This window comes from Ursus maritimus, unplaced genomic scaffold (genome assembly GCF_017311325.1).
Source record: "Ursus maritimus isolate PB19 unplaced genomic scaffold, ASM1731132v1 scaffold_24, whole genome shotgun sequence".
Lineage (NCBI taxonomy): Eukaryota > Metazoa > Chordata > Mammalia > Carnivora > Ursidae > Ursus > Ursus maritimus.
In genome coordinates this window covers 29,511,929-29,533,038 of record NW_024424897.1, presented here as the reverse complement: position 1 = coordinate 29,533,038, position 21,110 = coordinate 29,511,929, and the positions used below count along the sequence as shown (strand labels likewise).

General features: G+C 41.4%; 2 protein-coding genes across 2 annotated transcripts in view; both read right to left on the bottom strand.

Moving 5' to 3' along the window:
- The window catches only part of LOC103681306 (phosphatidylcholine transfer protein-like), a 93,083-nt gene extending 80,580 nt beyond the window's left edge, over positions 1 to 12,503 (bottom strand). Inside the window, exon 1 of the mRNA XM_040640869.1 lies at positions 12,318 to 12,503. The gene's annotated coding sequence lies outside the window, so the exon portion shown is untranslated. The remainder of the gene's footprint in view (positions 1 to 12,317) is intronic.
- Positions 1 to 12,782, bottom strand: part of LOC103681307 (phosphatidylcholine transfer protein) — a 27,515-nt gene extending 14,733 nt beyond the window's left edge. The window contains exon 1 of the mRNA XM_008710842.2: positions 12,510 to 12,782. Coding sequence (XP_008709064.2) covers positions 12,510 to 12,650 — 141 coding nt within the window. The 5' untranslated portion in view covers positions 12,651 to 12,782. The remainder of the gene's footprint in view (positions 1 to 12,509) is intronic.
- Positions 12,783 to 21,110: the final 8,328 nt, after the last annotated feature.

Here is a 21,110-nt window from a genome sequence, read left to right as displayed (position 1 = left end):
ATAATAATAATAATAAAAGGATATAAGGAAAGTTATGTATTCAGTGGTGCCTGATTTGGGGATGGGGAGGGGTGTCCTATATAATTAGGTGGTCAGGAAAGGCTGCTATGAGTGATAACCTTTATCAGAACATCTTATTCTAAATATGAGAAGGAGCCAGCCATGGAAAATTAAGGAAAACTTATTCCTGGTAGGGGGAAGACCCTCCAGTTGACGGACTAGCATGCTGAAAGAACCAAAGTCACAGGGTCCAAAGAACTATGGATGGGGGGATAGTGGTAGGAGCTGAGGTCACAGAGGTAGTAGGGGCCAGACTGCAAAGGGCTTTGTAAACCAGGGTAAGGGGTAAGGATTTTGTTCTAACTACTAAGGAAAACCAATGAGTGACTTTAAATGGAGGAAATAATAATTAAAAAGATGATTCTTGCTGCTTGGTAGAAAGTAGATCATAAAGGAACAAGGAGATGGATTTGAAAACCAGTGCCATCGTCCAAATAAGAGATGATGGGGATTTGAACAAGAAGGTGACAACAGTGATGGAGAGAAGTCCAGTGATTTAGGGATATATTTAGAAATAATGTCGGCAGGAAGTGCTGGCAGATTGCCTCTGGGTAAAGAGAAAGCAAAGAATTACTTACAACCTCTGCTTGAACAACCAGGGAAATGGGAGCTTCATGCTCTAAGAAAAGTTGGGAAGAGGTGATTTGTGGGCTGTGGGGAAATCTGAGTTTGAGATGCTTATTAAACATCCCAGTGGGAGTGTCATGTAGGCAGCTAGCATTCAGGGGACAGGTTACTCTCAGACATCCATGGGGCATAATGAAAACCAACACCTTGTTTTTATCAATTCCAAGACAGAATTTTTCAACAACTTCTTTTTTATTCAAGTTATTTGTGTATAAAGGAAGAAACAGCAGTGTCAAATCACATTATTCCCCTTTATTCAGAAAAAAGACCATTTCTAGATTCAAAAGTACAAGAGAGTTCCCGGGGTTTTTTTTCAGGTGAAGCCATATCCTCGTTTGTGAGGGTTCTGGGCTGGAGTTGGCCATGCTACACATTTCACTTTCTGTCCAGTGGCAACTAACAATTCCTGACCCTCCCCTTGCCTAAAGGCTCTATCTTTAAGATTGAGCCAAAGGCTTTTAGATTAATTTCCATGCAAAAGCAAACAAACAAAAAGGATGCTTTTAGAATGACACATTCTTCCACATGCTAAAGAAATGTTATTGGCAGGGCACCTGGGTGGCTCAGTTCGTTAGGCAACTGCCTTTGGCTCAGGACATGATCCTGGAGCTCGATCCTGGAGCTCCATATCCCTGCTCAGTGGAGTGTCTGCTTCTTCCTCTGACCCTCCCCCTGCCTCATGCGCTCTCTCTCTCTCTCATATTCTCTTTCTCTCTCATAAATAAAATCTTTAATAAAGAGAGAGAAATGTTATTGGCTAATGGAACATGAGTAAAGCTATCCCCTTAACCCCATGCTAAGGAGTTAGGTGAAGTCAAGAGGTAAACATGGTGAATCTTTCTAGAGATCTTGAGGCTGCAAGGGCTTCCTGGCTCAGGGGGCATAACTCAGGGAGAAACACATCCTAGTTTAGGAATCTCATAGATATGTTAAAGCACCTGGTAAGAAATAGAAGATGAAACTGAAACTGAATGTATAAAGTTCTTCCATGTCTTTATACCAAGGGTTTCCAACCAGCAAATGACAAGCCAGTAGGTCTGAACCCCTCACGAGCTATGCCATGGATGCCCCAAAGGAAGGGGCAGACAGCAGGAGAAACATCTCCTTCTCCCTCCTGTCCTCTCCCCTCACACATATGGGAAGGTAGTGAGGGTTTATACATATCCATTCATTTATTAATCAGCTTTGTAAGAGAGACCATTAGTTCCCCTGTTCAAATGTATTAGGACCCCATTTTCTGTACACACTGACTGAGCAAAAGGGGTAATTATGTATTGAGGTAATGATCTCAGCTTATATGAGTTAACTTTGGTTATCTAGATAAATTCAGACAAACTGTGTCCTTAAAGTTTCCCCTTCTGAATTTAGTATGCCCTATGTGACCTCAGTCCTATACATATCACAGAAAAGAAAAACAGAAAGCCCTCTTAGGAAGAGAAAAATAGAACGATGTGATTTACGTGAATTCAGAAGAATGAACTATTGTTACAATTTCCTCTAAACACTCCTTTCGTGGCAGAACTGAGAAACGCCAGGGCTCCAGAGGAACAAAATGCTCACTACCATTCCCCTCGTCTAGCAGTAAAATGTGCTTTTCAAGTAACGTACAACCCGCCCAAATTCTTGGATCAAGGCACTTGTTCACCTGTTATTTCTTTCTAAAAAGGATCTCAGCAAACATACATTTTTATTTTGTCTTCTAAAAAATGAATTTTTTATAATTGTAAAAAATAATATTCATTATAGGACAACTGGAAAATGCCAAAAAAAAAAAAAGAGTAAGGAAAATAAAAATGGCACATAACTCCATCATCCATAAAGACCTAGTTTAGTATTTGACATATATAAGCAAATAAACACTTCCATATGTTACAAAATGGGAATGGTATGGTTTAACCAACTTGTATTCTTATTTTTAACAAGCTATGGAGAGATCACAGCTAATTTAATTCTTCTCGTAAGTCAACATTTCCAATATATTTTTTTAAGATTTTATTTATTTATTAGACAGAGAGAGAGACAGTGAGAGAGGGAACACAAGCAGGGGGAGTGGGGGAGGGAGAAGCAGGCTTCCCGCCGAGCAGGGAGCCCAATGCGGGGTTCCATCCCAGGACCCTGGGATCATGACCTGAGCCAAAGGCAGACGCTTAACGACTGAGCCACCCAGGCGCCCCAACATTTCCAATATTTTTAAAATATAAATATTGCTGGAATAATCTCTCATTTCATATGGACCAAGTTGGTCCATAATTCTAATTTTTTCATTAGGAAAGCTTCCTTAGAGACAAATTTTGGGGTAGAAGGTATTACCATTTTAAGGTTCTTTATGCTTTTTATGAGCCTTTAAGAAGTTTGTACCAGGTCCCTTAAAAAGCTAAAAATTGAGCTACCCTATGATCCAGCAATTGCAATACTGGGTATTTACCCCAAAGATACAGATGTAGTGAAGAGAAGGGCCATTTTGCCCCAATGTTCATAGCAGCATTGTCCACAATAGCTAAATCGTGGAAAGAGCTGAGATGCCTTTCAACAGATGACTGGATTAAGAAGATGTGGTCCATATATATAATGGAATATTACTCAGCCATTAAAAAGAACGATTTCTCAACATTTGCTGCAACATGGACGGCACTGGAGGAGATAATGCTAAGTGAAATAAGTCAAGCAGAGAAAGACAATTATCATATGGTTTCACTCATTTATAGAACATAAGAAGTAGGAAGATCGGTAGGAGAAGAAGGGGAAGAAGAAAGGGGGTAATCAGAAAGGGGAATGAACCATGAGAGACTATGGACTCTGGGAAACAAACTGAGGGCTTCAGAGGGGAGGGGGGTGGGGGAATGGGATAGGCTGGTGATGAGTATTAAGGAGGGCACGTATTACATGGTGCACTGGGTGATATAAGCAAGTAATGAATCATGGAACTTTACGTCAAAAACTAGGGATGTACTGTATGGTGACTAACATAATAAAAAAAGAGTTTGTATGTTATTTAAAAAAGGAAGAAGAAGGAGAAGGAGAAGGAGAAGGAGAAGGAGAAGGAGAAGGAGAAGGAGAAGGAGAAGGAGAAGGAGAAGGAGAAGGAGAAGGAGAAGGAGAAGGAGAAGGAGAAGGAGAAGGAGAAGGAGAAGGAGAAGAAGAAGGAGGGGGGAGGAGGAGGAGGGGGGAGGGGGAAGGGGAGGAGGAAGAGGAGGAGGAAGAGGAGGAAGAAGAGGAAGAAGAGGAGGAAGAAGAGGAGGAGGAAGAGGAAGAGGAAGAGGAAGAGGAAGGAGAAGGAGAAGGAGAAGGAGAAGAAGAAGAAGAAGAAGAAGAAGAAGAAGAAGAAGAAGAAGAAAGTTTGTACCAGGGGCGCCTGGGTGGCTCAGTTGGCTAAGCATCTGCCTTCAGCTCGGGTCATGATCCCAGGGTCCTGGGATGAAGTCCCGCATCTGGCTCCTTGCTCAGCGGGGAGCCTGCTTCTCCGTCCGCCTGCCACTCCCCCTGCTTGTGCTCTCTCTCTCTCTGCGTGCTGTCTCTCTGGCAAATAAGTAAAATCCTTAAAAATATTTTTTTAAAAAAGAAGTTTGTACCAATTGATACTCTTGCCAGTAGCAGAGGAGCATCTCATCAGGATTGGGTACCATTGTTTGTACAAACAATTTGATAGGAAGACGCATGAAACTTCGCTTGATTTGGGCAAAGTTTTTATCACTGATGTGTAACATCTCCTTAAATTAGAAATATAAATCCTCTGCATATATGTCTCTAAAATTACTAGTACTTCAATAAATTATTCCAAATAGATTTACTCAAAGAGGTTACTGGCTTTCCTGAAGCTCCTCCAGAAACCATTTCTAAGAATGTCTCTATCTCTTTATCATGCTGTAAAACACGGTGTATACTTTTCTGATGCTGCATTTCTAAATAAAATAAAAATTATTCAGTGGTAGGGAATCAGTATATCTCTTGTGTAGAATACAGTGATCAGAAGAAACAGAAGATTTGGCATAGCATACAGTACCTTCTTTCTTGCTAAGAGACCCTCTATGACAATGTACACAGCTAACTTTGCTGGTCTCCTACACAGGTTTGAATATAGATGTTTGGAGCCACAGCAGCTATTTTGTAATGATGAGGTAACAAACATGAGGAGGAACAGTAAAAAGACTCAAGCGTTTTACTGGCATCATTGATCAGCTACACCAGTGCCAGCTACTACTGACCTTTGCCCTACTTATTAAGTGAGAAAAATAAACCCCTTTGAGTCACTGTTAGTACAGTTTCCTGTGATATTGCAATGACATATATAAGAGAGGAAGCTTTGTGTCATAAGATTCACATTTATATTTTACTTTGAGTCATGTGGGTGTTTACCATGTAGGCTCAGACCACCTTTCAGAGTAAATCCACCAGTCTAGAGCACACAATACCAGATAAATACCAAAAAGTCTTAAATATATCCTGTTCAAACTCAGAAAAGAAAAAGAGAAAATTGACCTACAGAGGAACATACATGTGGATTACACCAGGATCTCATCAGAAACCAGCCATGTAAAAACAGAGTGGAGTAAAATATATAGTATACTGAAAGGAAAAAGCCACAAACCTGGAATTCTATATCCAGTGAAACTGTCCCTCATGAGTGAAGGAGAAATAAAAGTTTTCCAGACAAAAACAAATGAGAGAATTCATCAGCAGAGATCTACTCTGGAAGAAATGTTAAAAGCTGTTCAGAGAGGGAAAAAATGCTATAGGTCAGGAAGTCAGATCTACATAACATAAAAATTGTCTTCAAGCTTCTTGAAGGTATGAACTTTGTCTTACTCATCAGATACCACCAGGGCTTAGCATAATGCCAGGCACACAACAGGTCCTAAAGACCCCTCAAATGAATACATGAATAATTTGGAGTTTTTATTAACCCAAAGGTAGCTATGGAAACGTGTCTATCATAACCTAAATGGCAAGATAAGGTTGTTAGGTCTATCTCTAAGGTTTTCTGGGTCTTAAAGGCACATTAAAAGTCCCAGGCTAAAAATCAAGCATTCATATTTGCATGGATGCTCCCTTTCTTATAAGAACATATTCACTTGCATAATTTCCCTGAACAATAGATAAACTAGCCTCATAAAATGATGTCAGGGGATGGTGAGCCTGTGAAGTAACAAACTATTCCCACTGGAGGCCCACTAGAATTCTCCTTCCACCCATACATGGTGACTCTAATGTCAACAGCAGGTTGGAAGACCAAGCAAGAACCATGTTCCACTCCACATTGCCCCAATTCAGCCTCTGGATCACCCTGTTATTGCTGTGGTATCGTGTCCAAATATCTAGAATGCCCAAATCCTTGATGACAAGTAACTTCTCCTCTCAAGGGGTCCCCAAGGCCCAGTGACAGTTTTGCTTTATTAATAGTCACCTCCTGTGAACCCCTTGTAGGAATTTAATGAAACACATGAATTTAATGAAAGGCATGAAGCTTGGCTTATACCTAGAGACAGAAGTGGGGGGTCCTAATCATCCCTCTCCCCTCACTCTCCCCACTTTAAATCTTGGGACCAACATTCTCATAGAGCCTCACACCACATGCTCATCCTGAGAGAGAAGTGAGGAACGGAAGACCTGAGGCTCTGACATATCCATCCAGCTGTGTGCTCAGGAAGATGGAAAAGGAGAAGCAGACAGAGACAGAGAGTGTGAGTAAGAGAGCACAAGAGCCGGCCTCCATCTGCAGCAGGTAGGAGAGTACCACACATGGGTGCTTGGCATTCAGACATGGTGGCCCTGCCAGTAGTAAAATATGGCTTGATAAGTGTCTCAGGTTCAATAACTGTTCTGTCACTCCTGCTGGTAAACCCTCTTCCCTTAGCAGAGAGGCAGAAGAGTGAGAGAAGGGGTCCGTCCCAAAGACACCCATGACACAAACCACTTTATCATCTCACCTGTGGGGGTGGTACTGGAAACTTTTCATCCATTGAGGTAAATCTGTTCTCCAGGGAGTTAAATCTGTGTTTCCCTCCTCAAAGCCAAACTTTCTCTTAGCCCAGCCTGGCTAAACATAATTTTTGTAAGAGTGCCAGGCGTTTTGAATTCAGTAGGTGCACAGCATTGAAAAGAACAGTCCCTGGAAAGAGCTGTCTGCTCTTCACCACACTCTTTGATTAGAAGGATAAAGACACAATGCAGTCAGTCCCTTCTCACAATGCCAGACATTCAGATTTTAAAATGTTAAGAAGTCAAGCCAAACCAGATCTAGTCAGACCACTATTCACTTGGCCTAAATTGAGGATAGCTCCCCAGGTATTCTAATCTGCCTGAACTTTGAAAAACACTCTCCCGTACATTTCTCCTCCAGATATTTGCATGATGCCTTCTCCTACTTCATTTCTACCTCCACTCAAATGTTACCTCTGCAGAAGGGCTCTCCAGATTCCCTTATCTAAAACACATCACATCACCCATGGCCACCACTGTCATACCATCTCTCTACCCCTTCATCCCACTTTACTTTCTTCATAGCATTTTTCACCCAACATTTCATTATATATGATAGTTTCTTCTCATCAGTGAATGTCATTCATTGTTCAAGAACTCATTATTGAAACAGTAGGCGCATCTTCCTGTTCACTACTTACCCCAGTGCCTGTGAGGTCAACAGCACACGGGAGACATTTGATGAATATTCTCTGGATGAAAAAATGAATGATGGTGGGCAGAATGGAGATTCTAACCCAGGACAATCTGCTTCCAAAACCCATGTTCTTCCCATAATACCCCGTGGCAGCTCTGGGCTAGTTTTCCCTAGTCTCCAGAAAGTAGTTCTTGCCTCGAAGCAAGCTGTGTATTTGGTGCCGAGCTTATCAAAGCAGGCTGGTTCATGTCTAGTTACTAGTTATGAGGTCTTGTGTGTCTCACTTCACAACTCTGGGTCTTATTTCCATCTGTAAAATAGGAAAATAAGCCTGTCTCTCCCTAGCTTCCAGATTGGTTTACAGGGATAAAGGAAACAGCATTTTGTAAATTAAATCACCATGTAAAGGTAAGTTATTGACATTATCACCTGGGGAGGAAAAAAGAGAAGGGAGGATGGAAACAGAGCAGGCAAAGGGAGTAGAAAAAAGAAGTCAATGGAAAACATGATGGTGTTGGACAGAATGATTTCAAAGAAACTTCCAAAGTCCAAAAATTCTGTGATTTAATAGGAAAGGAGAAAATGAAAAAGTACCAAATACTGTATATCAAAAGTAGCCATCAGTCCAAGAACATGATTGAGAATTATTTGTCTACTAAAAAAAAAAAAAAAAAGCTACAATCCTTTTTAATTTTAAAAGAGAATTTATTTGTTACAGTGAAACACTCAAAGGCCTCTACACTTATTTCAGTCTTTTCGAAACATGTAATAACAGATCATTATCAGAGCTCATGATGGACCAACATAAATGGCTATACATGATCCAGATGTAGGACTGGCCTTATTCTGATGGGGATATTATCTATAGAATATGCTCCTCGGGACGCCTGGGTGGCTCAGTCAGTTAAGTGTCTGCCTTCAGCTCAGGTCATGATCCCAGCTGGGATCCAGTCCCGCATCCGGCTCCTTACTCATAGAGGACCTGCTTCTCCCTCCCCCACTGCATCTCCCCCTGCTTGTGCTCTCTTTCTGTCAAATAAATAAATAAAAATTAAAAAAAGGAATATGCTCCTTACCCAAGTCATTGTAAATATTTTGATAAAGAGGGAAGAGGTCCCTTTTGCATGGGCACTACACGTAAACTTACTGCTGCAAAACTCAAGCAATCCAGGAAGACTAACCAGATTACCTGCCTCACTTTCCCTTTACAGGTCTTATAGATGCCAAGAAAAATGAGAGTAATTAATAAGAAAGTGGGGAAAGACAGAGGGAGGAATCAAGGCACTCATCTCAATAGAGTCAAAATTTTTGATGGCTATTAAGAAATAGGATGAATGGGGGCGCCTGGGTGGCGCAGTCGTTAAGCGTCTGCCTTCGGCTCAGGGCGTGATCCTGGCGTTGTGGGATCGAGCCCCACATCAGGCTCTTCTGCTGGGAGCCTGCTTCTTCCTCTCCCGCTCCCCCTGCTTGTGTTCCCTCTCTCGCTGGCTGTCTCTATCTCTGTCAAATAAATAAATAAATAAAATCTTTAAAAAAAAAAAAAAAAAGAAATAGGATGAATGAAGCAGATGTTGATGGGGTTGAGGCAAAGCCTTAATGTGGGACCTTCGAAAGATGGGGGCTCAGTGGGACCCCCTGGTGGCCCTTCAACATTAAAGAGTTCCACTCTGTTGACCCCAGTTGTTGGCATTTAAAAAGTCAGAAAGCCAAGAGGGCAGTAAGAAACCTCACCTGGACTCCCCTGCACAAATGGTCAGGTAGATTAATCAAGACAAAGATTGACAGAGGGGCCCCGGTCTTCTGCTCTGACCTCCAGCTGGGGACCTGAAGGGGCCATATGCACTCATGTGGGTAAAATGGTTTGAGTGGGTGGAAGAAAAGACAAATGACAGTAACATGCAAGGTAGATTAAACACCACTGGCCCGTAAGACAGATAAAGGGCTCTGGGGCAGACAGGTGCAGGTCTACACAGAGTATGGGACAAGCTGAATTCACTTTTGATAAAGTGTGATAGTCAGATGAAAAGATTTCCTAACTAGAAATTAGAGGGAATTCCCTTCCAGGAGGAAGGTAAAACATGGGAGTCAACCTGGGAAGAAAATGAGGCTTTAGCAAGTGCGCCAGGCAGCAAACAATGCTGGAAAAAGCTAGAACACAGTAAGGATTCTAGGAAAGGGCTTATACCCTGAACCAATGGGGCCTCTTGACATTTTAATACAGATGGAAATTAAAGTGGCCATGAATGGCCTTCATCCTAGCTTCTGAGGCTCAAGGGCACACCTACTGGAATCCCATGGCCCTTTAAACTTAGACAAGTTATCTGGGAGCACCTATACTTTACATCAGTGAACCATGACTTCTCTCATCCCTAGAACAGGTTGAAATAAGACATATAGTATGATTAGTAGGGGTGGGAGCTATTCTAAAGACCACTCATGTCCTCCCAACCAGAGGGAAGAGGGCCCTGCTACGTAACAGTACACAATAAAAACAATACCCAGTACAAAGCCATCACTGTCTCAGCTCACAGGCACAAAAGCAGAAGAACACAGGTCCATTGGAGGGGCAAAGGGTAGAGTGGTCTGGGTTGGCTAGAGGACAGGGGGTGTGCAGATGAGTCAGGGACATAAAGCTGGAAATTTTAAGTTGGGACCAAACTAGTTCAGTACAGTCAACAATTTCTGACAGTGCAACTTATAATTTTTCCACTTCACAAAAGTACAGAAGCAATATGCATTCAGTAGAAACTGTACTTTGAATGTGGAATTTTGATCTTTCCCAGGGCTAGTGAGATGTGGTATGGTACCTTCTCCTGACGTGGGCAGGGGCAGTGAGCCACAGGGTCGAATATTGATACAACCGTTCTGCACCCATACGATCATTCTGTTTCTCACTTTCAGTACACTATTCAATAAATTACATGATAGTCAACACTTCAGTATAAAACAGGCTTTGTGATGATTTTGCCCAGCTCTAGGCTAATGAAAGCATTCTGAGCACGGTGACGATCAGCTAGGCTAAGCTATGACGTTCAGTAGGTGAGGTGTATTAAATGCATTTTTGACTTACCATACTTTCAACTTACAATGGATTTATCATGATGTTAACCCATCTTAAGTTGAGAAAGATCTGTATAGCCCACCTGGCAGCATTTGCCTTCCTTCAGAGAGGGAACTCAGGAAGGAGCCTATCTATGGCACAGGTCTGGAAGTGGACAGTTGAGCTCTGATCCCAATTCAGACCCTCAGCAATCAACTTAACCTCTCCACATACTCCGTTTTGTATAGGTAAAAAGGTGGTAGTTACGTTAAGGGTGATGTGAGCCTACTAGGTATTTATCCACAGGATACAAAGTGCTGATAGGAAGGGGCACATGCACCCCAAAGTTTATGGCAGGACTATCCACATAGTCAAACTATGGAAAGAGCCCAAATGTCCATGAATGGATAAAGAAGATGTAGTATATAGACACAATGAACTATTACCCAGCCATCAAAAAGAATGAAATCTTGCCATCTGCAACAATGTGGATGGAACTAGAGTGTATTATGCTAAGTGAAATAAGTTAGAGAAAGATATCATGATTTCACTCATAGGTAGAATTTAAGAAACGAAACAGATGAACAAAGGGGAAGGCAAGGAAAAATAAGATAAAAACAGGGTAGCAAACCATAAGAGTCTGTAGTTTACAGAACAAACTGAGGGTTGCTGGAGGGGAGGTAGGTAGGGGTATGGGCTACATGGGTGTAGTATTAAGGAGGGCATCGTTGGGATGAGTACAGGGTGTTGAATATGAGTAATCACTAAATTCTACTCCTGAGACCAATAATACACCATATGTTAAGTAACTTGAATTTAAACAAAGTAAAAAATTTTTAAAAAGACTGATGTGAGGATTAAGTCAATACCTGTAAAGCACGTAAGCAGTGCCTGGAACATAAGCATGCCACGTGTGAGCTATTACACTAGTTATTCTTAGCTTTAATTCTGCAACCAACAGTGCCACTGAAAGGGGAGTGGTAAGACCACAGCCTGTCCTTCAGGTGCTTGAGCAGGCTGTACTGTGTAGGAGAGAAGGGATCAGAGAGGTGGAAGGCCAGCAGTTACAGAGGTCACTGCAATTCTACGTGAGAGGTACCACCCAACGTGGCAGCCACAAAGGAAAGAAAAGGGAAGGGAAGGAGGCCAGATATCAGACGTGTCTGAGCAGTCGCATTGACGAAACCTGGCAAATGCCTGGATGTGGCTGGTAAAGAAGAGGGAATAGTCAGAGAGAGGAATAAAGGATTTTGCTTGAAAAGATGTCCATTTTTGCACCAAGGCAACAACTGAAATTACACTCAGAAATTAATTCTGCCTGCTCTGGGCTGTGAGCTTGTTCCTCTTGTCACACCCAGTGGCTCTGCCACACATGTTCAGAATGCCTCCCTACTCCTCTGCCAGGAAGCCTTGATTGCACTTACCTGCCTAAAGGTGACTTTTTAGCCCATGTGCCATGCAGCTGCTATCACACAGTGTAGCTGATGACAGATCTCAGGTGCAAAGCAATCTTTCCACCTGGATACCTACCTGGTTTCAAAGGCCTCTGGTGAGCGCCTGGAGACTTGCTTAATAAGCAACTCCATGCCTCCTACCCTTTAAATCATCTTTCTCCCTGAAGCTTCGGGCTAAATTATTAAGTGCTGCTTGCAAAGAAGGGGCAGCCACGAAAAGAAACAAGCCACTAAAATGAGATGATAGTAACTCCCTTCTCAGGCACACTGCTCCACACTCATACTATCCCTGCACACCCACCAGTCTCCAAAAAGTCCAGTCTCCTTTCCACCCATAAGCAAACCCTAAGGTTCTCCCCACCCCACCGACACACACACACACACACACACAGAGCAGTGGCACCCACCGGGGAGGAGGATCCACGACCCTCTCAGGCAAGTGCATGGGGCCAAGACTCAGCCTACCCACGTTTTAACTCAATGTTCAACTTCCAACAGACCACTCCCCCCTTGGCTTTCAGACCTGAGGTTGAATTGGATGACCTCCCAAAGGCAGGGGGCAAAGTCAGCGGCAGGCACTGCCCCTGCACTAGCTCCTCCCAGCTCCACCTGACCAAGTCTGGCCCTGTCTTCCGGGGCCGCAGCCCAGCACTTCCCCGGGAAGTCTGGCCCTGGTGAGCGACAGCCCCGGGTTCTCCAGCGGGCCGGCCGCTACCTGGTCCAGCAGCCCGTAGATGCTGATGCCCAGGGTCTCCACCAGCTGCTGCCAGTCGGCCCCGGCCGGCGCGGGCTGCTGGAGCTCCGCGCAGGCCTCCCGGAACTGTTCCTCGGAGAAGCCGCCAGACGCACGCTCCATCTTTCCACAGCCCAGGCTCCCCGGCAGGCGAGGCCGCTGACTGGCGGAGTGTGCGTTCCGGAGCCGGCCTAGAGGGTGGTCCAGCGTGATTGACACTGAAGGGAGGGTTGACGAGGAGCTCTTCGGACTTATGGGAAAGGAGGAGCCTAGAGGGAGGCGTGATCGCGGAGGGGCGGGCTCTGAGAGGTGGGCGGGGCTGAGTAAGAGGTGGCAGGGATAGAAGAGAAGGAAAATCAGAAAAAAATTGGACTTGATCTGAGGGGAAGATGGAGGGGCTGGGAAGTGAGGAGGCTTCTAGACGGAAGGGAAATGGAAGAAACTAATGTCACCTCAGAATCTTCTCCGTAGCCCATCTTATAATTCTCTGCACCCCCATACCCTCCAAACCTGCTTGGGTGTCCCTCCTTTACCTTCTCTGAAGAAGGCAGGGAAAGTCCCTGAGGCGATGGGTACACTCTGGACGTGAGATGGCCAGAGCAGATATGCTTGAAAATCTCAAGCAAGCTAGATGCTTGCACGAAAGCTATTCAAGGGTCAGATGCTAAAACACCAATGCTCAAAGATCTTTTCGTTCCCTCAGTTCCTTTGGGTATTACCATATGTCCTACCGGCACGCTGTATTTGGCTTTGAATAAAGTAGGTCGTTTAAACAATATAACACCGCATGGGTGCCAATAAATTCTGAAAACTCGTGTCTCCTAATCTGTAAAATGGGTTAAGAATTGTGCAACCAGTGAGAATTGAGGAGGTGACACTATAAAACACAGAACGTGTTTGCACATGTTTGGGCAATGCGTATCAAAGCAACTAAGTGTTCAAAAAAATTTCCACTTATTTCACATTACTATATTGAAATGTTTCTCCTTCTAAACTTAAAGACTTGAAATTGAGGACAAACTATGTTCATGCCAATTTCCAGGAAGAGAAAAAAGATCAGATGTGACAACACAGATATGTTACTGTTTTATTCAATTCAGTGCTGGTTCCGTCTTGTTTTATGAGGATGCAAGGATGGATGTGGTATTTTCCTAGACTAAATGCACAAGACATGAGAGACAGACTTTCCTACTGTTTTTATAATGCCTTTTATGTTCTCTCTTCTTTATACAAACTGTATTACATCTAACATGCAATTGCTTGAATAAAGGAATTTCATCAAAACCCATTGGGTATGAACTATTTTAAATGATCTTCAAGGATTCCCATTACAAATATGTACTTTGATGAAGCTGTACATTTATCACTGTATTACAATAGATTAATGAGAACAACATGAGACTATAAATGACACTCCGCAAGATACAGATATAAGGTTCAGAAATTCAAACTGCATGCATCATACATGTTTAAAAGTGTTTACCTACAGGGGCACCTGGGTGGCTCAGTCGGTTAACCATGTTTACTTTCTTATACTTAATGAAGGAAAGAATCATATTAGCAAATAGCTTTTATTTGGTGCAGCCTCCGAGGTCCTGTAAAGACATGGAGAGAGGTCTAGATCGGTCTGTTCTCCTTTAGCACTTGCCTATTTCAATAGGCCATCCTGTTTCCTTTGTGAAAACACTCTCTAGAGGAACTTCCAACAACATGACAGCTGAAGCTCCTGGCCTGAAACATGGAAATTCTGGGCAAAATATACCAAAAATACTCTTAAATATACAGTTTAGCTGAAAATAAAGAGTACACATACCAGATTTCAGAAAGGAAAGACAGAATGAAAGCCAGAGACACAAGCACATCGGGTATCTTTAGAAGGGACTGACTACCCCACACCCCACACCTTGTTTCTCAGTGGAGGAACTTCCTTCCTTTAGAGTAATACTCTTGGCCTCACTCATTGGCTCCCTCCTTCCATGAGAAAGAGGGATGATTTATGAGTTTGAAAAAGGAACTGCTGCTAGGTATATCTGGATCAAGCCCTCCTGGCTGCTCCTCTGTGGCGTCTCTCCACTTGCAGAAAACGTGCATTCTCATTTGCCCTAGGTTATACAGTAATCTCAAAAGTGCAGGCTGTGCTGCTAGAATTAAGACTTTCCCATGCTGTCTGTGCCTGGAGGGCAAGTTTGGTTATAGGCAGTGTTGTAATTCTTTTGTTGCCTCTGTTCTATAAACTGCTTCATTGGAGTAAAGGTGAAATGCTCACGTCCATTGTCAGACTTCTCCATCTATCTAAATGGATTCAGAACACAGGGCGGGGGGAAGAGAGGAATATGTATTTGGAGCTTCCTAAGTTCCAAACAGGCAGAAGCTCCAGGGGCTGGGGCTGGGGTTTTAATACTCACATAGGGACTGAAGACATGGCACTGGGCCATAAGTGGTGGGAGCTTGGATGGGGGACTCCTTCATAAAGCCTGGATCCCTTGAGGCACCTGGGTGGCTCAGTAGGTTAAGCATCTAACTGTTGGTTTTGCTCAGTTCATGATCTCAGGGTTCTGAGGTCAGGGCCTGAGTGGGCTCCACAGGCTCAGGGTGTGGAGTCTGCCTGAGATTCTCTCCCTCTCCCTCTGCCCCTGCTCTCCTCCCTTGCTCCCTCTAAAGAAAATAAAAAGTAAAGCTTGGATCCCTCAAGATCTGCCCCTGCCATTCCCAGGAAACCAGAAAGTCCCCATTCTGTACACCATGGAGCCCTCAAGGAAGCTCATGCTTTTCCTGAAGCCTAAATAGAAAGAAATAAAAAGACAAGTGGGAGACACTAAACCCCATGTGTATACCAGAGAGGGGACCTAAATTCATGTTACCTGTACTGTATGGGAGCCACAAAGAGATAAATTAAGACCAAATCTGATTCAGGACCATTGAAACCCCTGGGATCCTGTGGGAACCAGAGCCAGGGACACTTTCACAACTAGGACACACGGAATTACCCGGGAGAAAACAACACCCACAGAGGGTGCATATACAATAAGTGAGTTACAGAGACTGAGGAAATAACTCTCCACGTGAGAGAGTTAGCAGATATGCACACAGGACTACTGGTACCAAGGAACTACAGATAACAACAGGCCAATATGAATAATTTTCAATATGCGTCTGACAATTAACTAAAGCAAAGAAGGTCTAGAAACAGAACACTAAAAAAAAAAAGGTAAATTTGAAAAAGAACCATCTGCAAATGAAAAATACAATAGTTACTAAAATTAGAATTTTAAAAGAGAGGTAAAATTTTTCACGAGAAAGAAAGGGATAAGAAGGTGGCTATGAAGCAATTTTCTAGAAAGCCACAGGGAGATAGAAAGAATTGAAAAACGTGGGGGCACCTGCCTGGCTCAGAGGTACGTGCAACTCTTGATCTCTGGGTTGTGAGTTCGATCCCCACATTGGGTATAAAGATTATTTAAATAAAAACTTCAAATAAATTAAATTAAATCACAAGGTGCCACTATGCACCTATCAAAATAGATAAAACTAACAAGATTGATCAAAGCAAGTATTGTCAACAATGTGGAAGAAATAGAACTCTCATACACTGCTTGTGAAATGGAAATGATAAAGGCACTTTGGAAAACTGACAGTTTCTTTAAAAGTTACAGGGCGCCTGTGTGGCTCAGTCAGTTAAGCATCTGACTCTTGATTTTGGCTCAGGTTGTGATTTCCTTGTAGTGAGATCCAGCGCTGCACTGAGCCCCACATCAGGCTCTGCACTTGGCAGGGAGCCTGCTTGAGATTCTCTCTCCCTCTCCTTCTGCCACCCCGATCCTCTTTCTCTCTCAATAAATAAATACATAAATATACAAATACATAAATAAATACTTAAATATTTAAAAATAAAAGTTAAACATATACCTACCATACAATCTAGCCATTCCACTCCTAGGTATATATCCAGGAGGAAAAAAATAACATTGCACATAAAAGACTAGTAAACAAATGTTGATAGCAGTTTAATTTGTAATAGCCAAAAACTGGAAAAAAACCCAAATGTCCTTCAGTGAGTGAACGGATAAAACACATTGTGATATATCCATCAAGGAATTACTCAGCAATAAAATGTTAAATCATTCAAATGTGTGTATATTATTGTGTGTGCATATGTGCATGTAATATTATATATAATATTACATATGTTATATATAAATTATGTATAAATTCACAACCACAAAGGAACATTTTAAGGCTCTTTTCTAGGAAATCAATTGATTAAGCAGACAAAAAAATTGGCAAAGATATGGAAGACTAGCATATAATTCATACGCTTGATCAAAAGGACATTTGTAGAACCCCATCCCCAATAAACAGAACATACGTATTATTTGCAAACTCTCATTAAACATTCATTAAAATTGATGATCCTGTAAGCCACAGAGGACATTTTCAACAAACACCAAAGAATATATATAATTCTCTGATGACAACACAGAAGCAAAAGAAAGAAAAAATAGCTAATCCCTGTCCGCCATATATTTGAAAACCAAACAAACAAAACAAATACATACTTATTCTAGGAACCTAGCCAGCAATTAAGCCCTTGCATCAAATTCCTTTCTGCTTAAAACACCTAGGGAAGCGTTCTTGTTTTCTGTCCTTACTCCTATGTGATATCTTATTCATGGATTAGTATATTTAATATTATAAAGAAGACCATTTCTATCAATGTAAACTATAAATCCAATGACATTTAAATAAAAATCCATTAAGAGTGTTCAAGGAACTTAACATACCAATACTGAACTTCACGGGAAAGGTATAGGAATCAAACAACCTGAAAAAGTAGAAAAGCAACTTTTTAAGGTTGGGGGCGGGGAGAAAACTGCCCTATCAGATATGAGGACAGTATAAAGAAAATATGGTAATACTGACAAGGAAAAATAAATATACAACTAACAGCTTTTCATATGAAAAAATTCCATACGCACACTGCAACTTAGCATATGAGAGAGAATGGACAATTTAAAAAATACTTAAAAAACAGTATTGAGGGCACTGTATGGTGACAGGTGGTAGTTACACTTATGGTGAGCAGAGCATAATGCAGAGACTTGCCAAATCACTACATTGTACCCTTGAAACTTATGTAACATTGTCTGTCAGCTATACTTCAATCACAAAAAATGGTAAAGAAAAAAATGATACTGGAACAATGGACTATCCTTATACAAAAATGAAATTCCATTATCATATCATATACAAATGTGAATTACAGATGTATAAAGAACTAATTGCATAAGGCAAAATGTTGAAATTTTCAGAAGACAATATAAAAGTAAAACTTTACGACTTAAAAGTTAAGAAAAGATTTCTGGGGCTCCTGGGTGGCTCAGTCGGTTAAGCGTCTGACTCTTGATTTTGGCTCAGGTCATGATCTCAGGGGGGTGAGATCGAGCCCCACACTGGGCTCCACACTGGGCATGGAGCCTGATTAAGATTCTCTCTCTCTTTCTCTCTCCCTCTGCCCTTTCCTCCGACTCTCTCACTTCCTCGTTCTCTTCAAAAAAAAAAAAAAAAAAAAGATTTCTAGGGGCACCTGGGTGGCTCAGTCAGTTAAGTGTCTGCCTTTGGCTCAGGTCATGGTCCCAGGGTCCTAGGATCAAGTCCTATGTCTGGCTCCCTGCTCAGCAGGGAGTCTGCTTCTCCCTCTGCCTCTTCCCCCTGCTTGTGCACTCTCTCTCTTTCTCTCATGCTCTCTCTCTCAAATAAATAAATAAAATCATTTTTTAAAAAAAGATTCCTTAAAGACATAAAATATCACAAACCATGAAAGAAAAGATTAACTGATCTACACTAGAAAGCAAAAACTCCTGTTCAACTATACACTATAAATAAATCAAAACGCAACACACAGATTGGTAGAAGACATTTGTTACATAGACAACAAAGGACCAATATTGATTATATCCATGGAATTCCTATAAATCAATAAGTAAACCTAAATAATGCAACTGAAAATATGAACAGGGAAAAAATCCAAACGGCACATAAGCACATGGAAAATTGTTTAACTTCCATAGTAACAGGGAAGATGAAAAATAAATCACACCATTTCATTTATATTAAATTGTCAAAAACTTAGATAATAGAAGTTGGTAAATATACAAAGAAATGAAAGCTCTGACATAAAATGTTCTAGTTAAAATGTAAATGGGGGGGCGGCTGGGTGGCTCAGTTGCCTTCGGTCAGGTCATGAACTCAGGGTCTTGGGATTGAACCCCACATGTAGGGCTCCCTGCTCAGCAGGGAGTTTGCTTCTCCCTCTCCCTCTCCCTCTCCCTCTGCTCTCTCTCTCTCTCAAATAAATAAATAAATAAATAAATAAATAAATAAATAAATAAAATTTTCTAAAAAATAATAAAATGTAAATGGTAGTTTGAAAAACAACTGGGGAAGACCTATTAAAATTGAGTATCTGTATACTACCTGGCCCAGCAGTTCCACTTTGGTGAGTGTACCTGAAAGAACCGCTAATATTGTGTAAAGACACACATTGTTCTAGTGGCAAAGAAAACTGAAAACAACATAAAATATTCACCAAACACAGAATAAATAAATTGTGGTATATTCATTTTGCAACTTTTGAAATAAAAAAAATCTATTTGTATATCATGGATAAATCTTGAAAACACATTTGAATGAAGAAAAGCAAGCTGCAGAAGGATGTACAGAGTAAGGTACTTGATATTCATAGTGTTTAGTCTGAAAATTTCACAATGTGAAAAGGAAGGATTCGTGTTAACTTCAAAAGTAGCTGTACCATTTTATTTCTTTAAAAACTATGATGAAAATAAGGCACAATATTAATGTATGTGCTGGGTGGTAGGTTCATGAATGTTATATTATTCTCTGCACTTTTCTGTATATTTGAGATTTGTGTGATGTAAACAAAGAAATAATTCTAATAAAGATATAATACTATTGTTCTCATTAAAAATAGCAGAAGAAAAAGGAAAACACTATTCTGGAATACCATGTAAAATGAATGAGTGAGAAATGAATGTTCACAAATGTCTGACTTCGCACAGAGAACAAACATAGATTACCTGTTGTGATTGATCAGTGTTGTTGTTTCGTGTGTGTGTGTGTGTGTTTAATTGGGGGACTAAAAGTATATCTGTCCTTATTTACTAGTAAAAGCTGTTAGACACCAAGCAACTCAGAAGAGAAAGAACTATAGGGTATCATGGATAAAACAGATGGGTAAAGATCAGAACTTCTCACTTTCCGCAGGGATGTTTTTCACAGTATAGAACAAATTTGGTTTGTGGATTCCCAAGACAGAGTCATGGTCACAAAAGCTAGTTTTGCAATCAAAAGATCGGGGTTCCAGTCACTTTAAGAACCAGGCAGATCACTTTAATTTTTTAAACCTATTTTCTCAACAGTGATATAAAAATAATAGCTATCCCAGGGATTTGCTGAGAGGATTATAAAAATAATACAAGTGAAAGCACTCTGTAATGTGAAAGTGGACCTTTATGGAATGTATCCTCTCAATAGTTTTTGCTAAATTTTATAGCTGAGTTGAATTTAATCTGTCTTGATGATGGTCCAAATCAGTTTACTTCTTTTTTATTTGACTTGTACTGTTGAATGTCTGCTCCTACGAAAATGCTCAAGAGTTTGGCCTTGCAAGGGCAGTGGAGAAACAGAAGAGGATGATGACACTGTTACTGGGCTCCAAAGCTTATAAAATAACAACCCGTAAGTCGCTTAATAATAGCTTAAGCCTGCTGAGTACTCATTATGAGCCAGAAACTATGCTAAGTGTTTTCGTTTAATCCTTGCAATACCCCTCTGAAATCGGTTCCATTATGATCTCCAGGTTTTACATGAAGAAACTGAAGTTTAGATGAATGAAGTAACTTGTCCAAGGTCACATGGGTAGGTCAAAGGCAGATCTGAGGCGGGAGCCTGTTCTATTGGTTTCGAGAGCCTACTTTCTCCTACCTGGATCACCCACCACCAACATAGGATCTACAGACATGAAGCAGTGAAAGTAGCTGCTAATTCAATTATATCTGTAAGGATTTCCACTCTTAAAAGACTTTTTATGAGCCATTCTAGCCATAAAACTATAACATTTAATACCAGAAAAGGATTTAGATATTGACTTTAATTTGTTCCTGCTTATGTATTTAGGTTCTCACTTCTTTTATAAATACTGATCATTAGTAAGTATTTATCAAATAAGTGAGTACCTCAGTAGATAAAAGAATAAATTAAAGGCAATATCTGAATTCTCCTTAAGTGTGAGTTGTTTTTTTTTTAAAGATTTTATTTATTTATTTATCAGAGAGAGAGCACTAGCAGGGAAAACGGCAGGCAGAGGGAGAAGTGGGCTCCCCGCTGAGCAAGGAGCCCGATGCAGGACTCAGTAGATCCCAGGACTCTGGATCATGACCTGAGCCGAAGGCAGATGCCTAACTGACTGAGCCACCCAGGCGTCCCTAAGTATGAACTTTTATGCTTTTATGGCCATAACAGCAATGGTAGGGTACAAAGAAGTAAGATGCAAATTCTCATCCTTAG